The sequence below is a fragment of the Opisthocomus hoazin genome, chromosome 9, assembly GCF_030867145.1.
Source record: "Opisthocomus hoazin isolate bOpiHoa1 chromosome 9, bOpiHoa1.hap1, whole genome shotgun sequence".
NCBI classification, from domain to species: Eukaryota; Metazoa; Chordata; class Aves; order Opisthocomiformes; family Opisthocomidae; genus Opisthocomus; species Opisthocomus hoazin.
In genome coordinates this window covers 31,807,531-31,817,810 of record NC_134422.1, presented here as the reverse complement: position 1 = coordinate 31,817,810, position 10,280 = coordinate 31,807,531, and the positions used below count along the sequence as shown (strand labels likewise).

General features: G+C 43.6%; 1 protein-coding gene across 1 annotated transcript; it reads left to right on the top strand.

Moving 5' to 3' along the window:
- Positions 1-16: 16 nt before the first annotated feature.
- On the top strand, positions 17-9,650 carry BZW1 (basic leucine zipper and W2 domains 1). The gene is made up of 12 exons (XM_075430236.1): positions 17-116; positions 599-672; positions 2,736-2,912; positions 5,206-5,300; positions 5,533-5,598; positions 5,882-6,017; positions 6,593-6,702; positions 6,822-6,992; positions 7,337-7,483; positions 7,781-7,919; positions 8,810-8,932; positions 9,187-9,650. The coding sequence occupies exons 2-12, from the start codon at positions 609-611 to the stop codon at positions 9,216-9,218; spliced, it is 1,260 nt and encodes a 419-aa protein (XP_075286351.1). The 5' UTR covers positions 17-116; positions 599-608; the 3' UTR covers positions 9,219-9,650.
- The last annotated feature ends 630 nt before the right edge of the window (positions 9,651-10,280 follow it).

The window sequence follows — 10,280 nt, the reverse complement described above, 5'->3', positions numbered from 1 at the left end:
CTCTTCCTCTCGCGTTGGTTCCACTCAGAGAGCTTTCGTTGCCGTCGCATCCCGCTGCTGCTCGTGTCCGTCTCCGCTCCGGGCCGCTTGGGCGTTTTCTCTCTGCCTTAAAGTCGGTGAGGAGACGGGCCGGGGCGGGGGTATGGCCGCCGTGCGGTGCTGGGGAAGGCAGCGGGCGGCGAGGCTGGATGGGGCCGGCTGCCGCCGTGTGAGGCCCAGCCCTAATGGCCGCGCCGCATTCGGGTGGAGGCGGCGGGCGGGGTCTGCTCGCCCTTCGTCTTCCCCCGCACAGGCACTGCAGCGCGGCGGTGACAAAGCGGCCACCTCCGCGCTGGGCGGTGGGGGTGAGGGGCGCCGTTGCCGCGGTCTCCGCGCAGGTCTCGCCAGCGCTCTGCGGCCGGCGCCTCCCCGCCAGCGGCCCTGTGCTGCGGGCAAAATGGAGGCCGGGGAAGGGCAGGGAAGGGAGGGAGGAGCGGCGCGGGGTCAGGCGGGGGGAGCTGGCGGCGGGGGTGGGACGGACGCGACACGACGCCCTCCGCCGGCGGGGTGGGCGGGCTCCATTCCCGGCGTCCTGAGGCGCCTTTCTGCTTCCTTTCAGGGTGTCTTTTATGAATAATCAAAAGCCACAGAAACCGACGCTATCAGGCCAGCGTTTTAAAACTAGGAAAAGAGGTAAGCTTGCTGCAGTATGCATACCGCTTGTACCTGCTGTCAGTGCTGCGTGTGCAGCCCCCAGTAAAAAGTCGGTTTTTCTCAATAAACGATCTGATGCCTTTATGCTGTTCTCATAAGTCTTTTAAATGAGACCACACTAAATACAATTCTTGAGGTTAGCTTTGTGTGCTAGTATGTTCTCTGCACTAATAAAAGATATTTGGCAGTAAGAGTTGTAGCTGAAAATACCCTGATAACCTTGGTTTAAGAGACATTCATGCTAGAACTGTACTGTGTTTAGGCTGAAAGCAGAAGTATCTAGTACCCCTGAGTTACAGGGAAACTCCAGCACAGACTTGTTTCAAGTTAATACGTACATCTAGGGAGCATCTAACTTAGGAATTTCAATGCTAGCCGTTGAATAAAAGCTGCATTTTTGCCTTAATGCTATAAGAATACCTGTTATAAATTAAAAAAACCCCACTTCTAGAACCCCCCTCACCCCAAGCAAACCTCAAAGTGTGAGATGTGCAAGTGCTTATTTCTGTAATTGCACAGTTACTGCCATAAGCAAGAGTTGATGATTGAAGAGGTGTGATGAGTAATTTAGTATTTTGGTGGTATTTTCTTAAAGAGAAAGTGGAGACAGCTGTTCTGTTTAATACTGTTTTATTAATATATAGCAGTGTTCCAGCTCAAACTGACAACACTAAGGATGCTGTACATGCTGAAATAGTAATTAATTTGTACAGAAGTATGTGTTGACTTACAGAACCTATTTTAATGGTAAAGTAAAAGTACCTTAAGAAAATGCTGAAGTGAGAGAGTTGAATCTCCTGGGGTTTTTTCTTCAAGAATTTAGCTTTCCGGCAGGCTTCCGAGCATCTCTGCAGTAACAATGAGCTTCATGGATCTGTCCTGGAAAATAACTGATCCAGTATTTCTAGACTTCCACCCAGCTGTTACCAACATGTTCATACTTTCACTGAGTGTAAGGACACTAGTCTGCCCTTACAGAAAGGTTAGTAACAGATGCTAACAAAACTGGCTAAGCTGTTACAGACAGCACTCAGAGTTGCAGCCGAGTTATGCATATTTGGAAGCTTTTGCTCTCACGGTTTGCATAATCTAAGGACACATTGAGATGAGTAAAGATGAAGACCATTTACACAGGAAGATTTCTCACATGTTAACTATGCCCTACCTGTAGTGAAAACAAGGCTACGATAAACTGATGTCTCTTAAATGCGAAGAAGCATGTGTTCTGCTTTAACAACAGCAAAGGATCTGCGATTACAGTCCACCGTTTCATGTTTACTTAAGATTAAGAAGTTAGCTCAGATTTCTACATTTTCCTCAACGAACTTGAGGAGAAGCAATTGCTTCAGACTCATTTAACTCCATATTAAGAGGAGGGGATGGTCTTCATAGCCAAAAAGCAAGTATTGTCAGTTGGCTCTAACAAGATAATGGTGTGTAGCGTTTCAGTCAGAATATTTTGTCCAAAATGGCCAGAGGCCCAAAGGATTGAAATGGAACATAATGGAGTCAAAGGTACAGAACTGTAGGGGCACATATTAGGAGTTGCCTTCCAGCATGTAGGTAAGCCTGTCTTTTTGGAAGGGAAGAGTGATCTTATGTGTAAATAGGGGTATACGAATCAAACTTGAGAAGTCCAGTAAGCTTTATTAGAGCCAACTAATGATAGTCACAAACAATTGTTGTTCTTATTGAAAGTACTGTAAGAATTCAATTAAAGGTAATTAAGGAATGTTTTAGCTTGTGATAGCCTTTCTCTGAGCCTTGACTGAATAGGGGAGTGAAAGCAGTAAAACTTGTTACTGCTGTATTGCTGTTGAAAATAATTTTAGGCTACATGCTTAAGTCATTGTTGTGCTTGTTAATAACAGTTGTCTTGGAAGACTGGAATGATCTCAGTTGTGTTTACCTTCAGGCTTGCCAGTGCAAGTTTTGTTTGGTTTGTGTCGTGTTTTTTTTTTTTTTAATGAGATTAAAATTGCAGTCTCTGAAAACCAATCGGCTGTGTGTGGCAACTTCATTTCAATGCTTTGTCTTTACAGATGAAAAAGAGAGGTTTGACCCTACTCAGTTCCAGGACTGTATTATTCAGGGTTTAACCGAAACTGGCACTGACTTGGAGGCAGTAGCAAAGTTTCTTGATGCTTCTGGTGCCAAACTTGACTATCGCCGCTATGCAGAAACGCTTTTTGATATCCTGGTGGCTGGTGGAATGCTGGGTAAGTCCCTTTGATGGGGCTGCTGTCAACCTTTATTCACTTAACTGTGCAAAAGCTCACTGTTTCCTTTCACTGTAAAAACTCTGCTGAAGAGCCCCTTGAATGTGTAGAAGAAGGTTTGAGTTATCTGTGGTAAGCTATATGACCATCTTGGTGAGTGACTGAGCAATCAATTACTGTAGAAATACTCTGTATACCCTACTGCACTTTTGCTTAAGTCGGTTTGCATTTTTCAAAGTAGACTATACAAACTTGGCTTAAAGGAAAATATATTGGACTTTTTTTTTTTTTTTTTTTACTTTTTTTTTTTACTAGGAGTGGATCTTGACGCTGTAGTCAAGTTCACTTCTGCTGATGTGAGATGTATGAATGTTTGTTTCAGGTGCATGATCTCTGGTCGCAAGCCTAGCGGAGTTACCATGAAAGGTTCTGGCACAATCCTGTGCTTTGTGCACCCCACCCTGTTATTTTGGAATTGTGCTTGGTCTTGCAGAATGCTATTAGAAATCTTTGTTGGCAATAGTGAGGTCATGGGGTCTAGCAGATGTCAAGGAGTGAGAAATGAGAGGAGGGTGGTCAAGTCAGCAGAAAACACAGGGAACTGAGGAAGTGAAATGTGATGACGAAAGTCTCATGTGCACACTGTGTGTAAAAAGCAGAGTGGAACAGATGCTTACCAACCAGGTAAGAAGCAGATGAAGCTAAATGAGGTTAAAAAAAAAAAAATACTTCTAGATTTAGACTTTATATTTCCTGTTTGGCTAAATAATGTTTCATGAGAAGGGGTTCAGATGGCAGGGGCCCATTTAAAATACAGGCTGTGAAGAGGACCCTGTGTGTTGTCTGCCTACATTGGAAAAGGTCAGTCTCTAATTTTAGTATTTGTTATGCAGTAGTTGGGGGGAGGACTTAAATCAGAAATTTGGCAGTTGCAAAAGATTTTCTGTAATGTTGCAGAAATAGAATTCGCATTACCTAAATGGGTAGGGGGAGGAGAGGAAATACCTGATTCTAGGCCACAGTCAGACTGTGGCTTGCAGTTTGGCGTGGGGGTGGCCGGTTTGGGAGGATGCATGTGTTGTATGTTCAGGTGGTCTTCACACTGATACTACAGAAATGTCAGGTGACTACCTCAAACAAATGCTGAAAAGCAAAGCTTTCAGAATGGTTTAAATGCATGAAGTGTGCCTGCTTATCTCAAAGCTGTGTACTGGAACAGCGTTATGTAGACTGAAGTTACTGCCATGTTCCTTTTGGCAAGAGCCTCTGTTGCTGATGCTAGAGCTGGTAGCGTGAGTAAAGAAACTTGTCTGCCACATGGAGCATCGCTGCTAGAAATCGTTAATGTGCAAATTGTTAAAATCAGTGGTTTTACATTCAAAAGTCCTAACCAGTACATGCTGTGTTAGGAAGTATTCCTTCTAGAAATGAGGGGGAAGGGAAAAAACGCATTGCTGTATTAATGGTGATACCGGGATTCTTTACTCAACTCCCTCTCTGTAACAAGTTGCTAAGTAGACTAGCTTTGATCTTTAGTCAGGCAAGGCCAAAATACAAACTGGCGTCCTGTTGCCTTACCACCTTTTAATATTCTTACCACTGATGTTTATCTCCATCTTAAAGTCGTATTTATGACTAATACACAACAAAAGGATCTAGCTTATATGTAGGATGGCGCAGAAATTGATGATGAGATATTCTGGTACTGAAATTCGTGACTTGAATTCACCCTAGTTAGTGAAGCAACCTGGATACCAGTCAGTATTAAACTGAAGAGGAATGGTGAAGAACCATCCTGTAATGAGCAGCTAAAAAAGCTGAAGTGCCTTTCAAGAGTGAAGTTTGAAGCTCATCTGTGGGGCACTGAATTTTGAACATGCATCTCTATGTGTTTCATCTTCTACTGTGACTTAGTCTGTTATTTACAAAGCAGCACTATTGCAGCAGACACTAAAAAGACACTTGCTAGGATTAAGCAGCTTTAGTGGCTTACTTTAAAGGAAGAGCAGCTTATATGGTCATGTTAACTTACCCACATGTAAACAAGATGTATTGCCAATCCAGTTAGCAGTAGGGGGTCAGAATATTTAAATGTTTGTATCTAAGCTACTGATTTTAACATTCCACTATGTGGAGCAGATGAAAGTGCAGACGTGCCTGAAGTGATTCAGTCGTTCAGTTTATCATGAAAGGACAACATGTTGCATGTTCCGGCTATTGGAATTCTTACTTTTGAGACTACTTGGTACTCTGACTGGGAAGTAATACCACTAATGCTGAAACCCTTCTTTAGCCCCAGGTGGTACCCTGGCAGATGACATGACACGCACAAACGTCTGTGTATTTGCAGCACAGGAAGACCTAGAAACCATGCAAGCATTTGCTCAGGTTAGTTCTGAAATGAGTACAACTAGTGGTAGAAAACGCAGTGTTTGTGTTGTTGAAATTTTAGGTAGAAATAATGCATGGCTTTAAGAAGCTTACTAGAACAGGTAAAGTAGTGCTGTTCTAAGCCAGAAGTGCTCTAAAGAGTTCACACCAACTTCACTGAACTTGATTTTTTTTAATTCTAATTAAACAATAGTTCAGAGCAAAAATAATACACTCTGTATCTTTTTAGGTTTTTAACAAGCTAATCAGGCGTTACAAGTATCTGGAGAAAGGCTTTGAAGATGAAGTCAAAAAGGTATGGAGTAGGTCCTTATCAGCAGACAAACCTTCAAATTCTGGTAGTTCATCAGGCTATATAGAAGAGCTATGTAATGAATTATTAACATGGAACACTTAAGTTGTTAATACAAGAACAGCTAGCTTGTATGATTAGTGGAGAAGACTACCAGTGAACTGGTAGCAGTGCTTCTGCTAGTTGAATAGCTTGACTGAAACAAAAGTGTCTAACGCGGAGGCAGTAGCTGAACTTCAGTGAGAGATGCTAGTTTTATGGCAACTCTTCTTACTTCCTCTTGCAGTTGCTGCTGTTCCTGAAAGGATTCTCAGAGTCTGAGCGGAACAAACTGGCCATGTTGACGGGTATTCTGCTAGCCAATGGGACACTTAATGCATCAATTCTCAACAGTCTTTACAATGAGAACTTGGTTAAAGAAGGTAAATGTTCCCCAACTCCTCCTTTAGCAAATGATAGTGGGGAACAGAACCATGACACGTAGGTGGAAATTGTGATGACAGTACACCCTTGCAGCTCACCAGTTTCATCTGGTGATAGATTTACTACAGGATTAGCAAAGGTAAACATGCTGTCTCACAACCTGGAAGGTCTTGCTGAGACTTAGAAAACTAGTCTTTTCAGAAAGCTTGTGTGTAGGACAGCCCTGCGTGACACTGAGGGCTGCTGTCCTTAGTGTTGCCCAGCAAGGCAGTACTGTATTTTGGAGAGGGTCCTTTTGGGTTGCAGAAGGTGTGTCATGTCTTTAGGCTCCTTCCTAAATTGCATCAAGGAGAGGTGAGTTTAGTGCAGGGAAGCCTTCATGTTGCTGAGTGGTGAGAAATGTCCAACATGCTGGAGGCTGCAGTATCCTTAGGCAGAGATGGTGCAGACTGTGCTGGGGCTGCCTCTGATCACAGCTGCTGCTGCTTTGAGCGGGGGTCTGACAAACTAGGCCCCTTGTGTGATTCCAGTTGTTTGAATTTCAGTATATTGAACTACTATTCCTGTTGCACAGGTGTTTCTGCGGCTTTTGCCGTCAAACTGTTCAAATCATGGATAAATGAGAAAGATATTAATGCAGTGGCTGTCAGTCTTCGTAAAGTAAACATGGATAACAGGCTGATGGTGAGTATGACTGAAATTACTGATTTACTACTTAGGCCAGTTTAGTAAATAGCACTTGTCAGCAAAGTACTCAATGCACATTTCTTTTGTGAAAGAGTTGTTGTAAACTTTGTTTTCAGGAACTCTTCCCAGCCAACAAACAGAGTGTTGAACACTTCTCCAAGTACTTCACTGAAGCAGGACTAAAAGAACTTTCTGAGTATGTTCGGAACCAGCAAACCATAGGAGCTCGGAAAGAGCTGCAGAAAGAACTTCAGGAGCAGATGTCACGGGGGGATCCGTTCAAAGATGTAAGTATTTGTCTATACACAAGGTGTAGGTCGTTGGTTTTTTCTCTTTTTCTGTAGGAACTTAGCTTAAAGTATCTGAAATACAATAGCATCTAATACTAATCTGAAGATACATGCCCAACTAAATACTGAACTTTTAAACTCCTGGATCTCACTTGAGAATTAAAATGAGAACCAGGGTGTTCTGGTATTAGCTTCATAGTCTTTCCATAATGTCCTGAATCCTGCTGTATGATGAAGGGGGTTGTTTGTGGTTCTGAAAGCTTCTGGATTGCCTTTAGAGCAGAAGTTTAAATTTAGCTTAGTGTCATATGTAGCCTATATGCTGACTCTTTGACTGGCAGATAATCTTGTACGTGAAGGAGGAGATGAAGAAAAACAACATCTTGGAACAGACTGTGGTAGCCATAATCTGGTCAAGTGTAATGAGCACGGTGGAATGGAACAAAAAGGAGGAGCTGGTAGCAGAGCAAGCCATTAAGCACTTGAAGGTATTGTAACTTAAGTGCGGACTTTTGCACCTGTTGGGTAGGGCTTGGACTTCCCTCTGTCTCCAGCTCCCTTTTAAAGGAGATAAAACCTACAAACCTCCTAATGCAGAGACAGCATTGGACAGGGAATACTGTCCAAGTTACTGATGCAAAAGCAGTGACTTCTGCAGAGGCTCTCTGGGGTGGGGAGAGGGTTGAAAACTGCAAAGCAGTGGCTGATGGAAACTGTGAAACCAGTCTAGTCAGGTGGTAAATGCGAAGTGCTCTCTGTGTGCTAACTTGTTGTTCCTGTTACAGCAATACAGCCCTCTACTTGCTGCGTTTACTACCCAAGGTCAGTCAGAGCTGACTCTTCTGTTGAAGATTCAGGAGTATTGTTATGACAACATTCACTTCATGAAGGCCTTCCAGAAAATAGTGGTGCTCTTCTATAAAGGTAACTTCTGTGGGGTTGTATAGTTTTTGGGGTTGTTTTTTGTTTGTGGGGTTTTTTAAGCCTGTATTTGCAGAATGCTTCATTCCTGATAAGACTGTTATGGAAGATCAGTGCTACAATATTACACTTCATAAGCTCAAGAATTTTCCACCTTCTGTTTGCAAAGATGGACCAGTAAAATGCAAAGGTGGATACAGCTGTCCTTGGCATGTGAAGAAATAATCATTTAGCAAAGGATGCTGCCTGCCTACTAGACTTTAAGAGCTGTGGTAGATCAAAGCTAAACTTAAAGGCCCTTGGGCCCTTTTAAGTTAGGGGAAGGTAAGTGATAGTGTATTCTTCGTAGTTCTCTGAACATTGACTGTGAACAGCCAGAGATTTGAGACCACCAAGATGTTGTGGGGTGCTGTAGGCTCTCTATTAAATGGTTGTTAAAAGGTGTTACTGAAAAACATGCTGTGGAAACACCATAGGAACATAAGGGAATTTGTTGTTAAACTGAAGGTTATATTTTACTTGAAAAAACAAACACTTCCTGTGATGCACTTTGGGCTTTAAAGAGTTTGCATCTGTTGTTAGCAGTTGACTGAAGCTTTCCTCAGAGTGTTTCATCTCAAATAGCTATGAAACACTTCAGACACTGTTATTCGAAGTGAAAGTGCAGCTTCTGGATGCAGTGCTCAGGAAGCCCTCAGCAGCCAATCTGAAGTTCATGGTTCTCAATTTTGAAATAGGAGGAACTCTTGGTGTAGGTATGTCCAGCCATACCCAGGGAAGGAGTATGGATTGTGATGCTTCTAGGAGAGGAAGCAAAGGCTGCCAGGCAGGGGTTCTCAGTAACTGGTATCCAGTGGTTTCCTGTGTTAATACTGCTCTTGCACATCTTACAGCTGAAGTTCTGAGTGAAGAACCTATCCTGAAGTGGTATAAAGATGCACATCTTGCAAAAGGAAAGAGTGTTTTTCTGGAGCAAATGAAAAAGTTTGTTGAATGGCTCAAGAATGCTGAAGAAGGTAACCAGAAGCTTAGCTCAGAAGTTGAGTTTGTTCATTTTGGGAACCTTTAGTGCAATAGTGCTTTGTTTGGGGGGTGTGAGGTATGTTAATTGCCCCTCTGTGTGTGCCCCCCAGCACTGGCTAGAGCAGCTTGCCAGTGAACTCCACGTGGGTCCAGTCACAGCTGTTGCATGGGATGCAGGGCAGTGGCTGAAGTTGAGGGCTGGGGGCTGACCTCCTGGCAGCCTGTTGATGAGGTTTCTCTATTCCAGAGTCGGAGTCTGAAGCTGAAGAGGGTGACTGACCTGTGAAACTTTGTCCCTCAGTAAAGCAAACAGGAGCTGTAGATAAGTGTCATGTCTTCTGTCCTTGTGATTCTTACATCCTACCTCCCTGTATCAAGCATGATATAAGGGCTCTCATGGCAATTTGTTTTAACTTTTTTCTAGAGTTACTGAAATACTGGATTTAGTTTTTAAAACCATGTTTTAAGTAGCTTACAAGAGCTGTTACAGATTTGACTCTAACCTGCATTTGTCCTTTCAGTTATATTCTACCTCCTGTATTTTCTACTGTAGTAACATAATTTAAGGCCTTCCACAATGAAATCCACTTTGCCCCTTGGGTTTTCTATCTGTATTTGAGTAGACATGATATGGTGAATGAAATTCACGGCAGTTCTGTTTGCAAATTAAACTGTAAAAAGCCTCCAAAGAGGCCATGGCTTGTGTGGTAACTTGGGTGTGATGCTTCCATCTGTACCACTTGCTCCAACTATCCCTGTTCATAGGTGGTTGTCCCTCTCCCCCAGGACCGTCATCTCTTTACTTACTTCTAGTATAAAGCAATCCTCTGTCCCAGCTGCTGGGTGAAGCAGCTGCCCTACTCCTGGGAGCTCAGTGTCCTACTGCAGAGCTGTTCTGGTGGCAGCAAAGGGTAACCACGGTGGGGTATGAAGAGTGCCATCTCTGAGCCCGCTGGTTGTCACAGCTGGTGGCCTGTGTGCCCAAGGGGCTGCCAGGCTGCCTTGCAGTGAGGCACCAGTTCTGCAGGAGCCTTGCTACTTCTTGTGGAAGAGGCTGTTCCCCATGCAGCTGCCCAGCAACTTTCCAGAGTCCTGGCGTGTGCTGCTGGGGGTGGGGGGGCACGGGACGACATAGCTTGCTTGTGCTTTTCTGTAGAAGTCTGACTGCTGGAAGGTAAGGCAGACAAAACTAAGCATAGATTCTTTTATGGTGGCAGTTGGCATGTTAAACCAAACAGCTCATCTGCTTCCCAAAACTTTGACTCCTTAACTGAAATTCTCGTGAAAGCTCACAATTCAAGAAAGATTTGGTAAAAGAGTGAAGTCTATACTGTTGTAAGC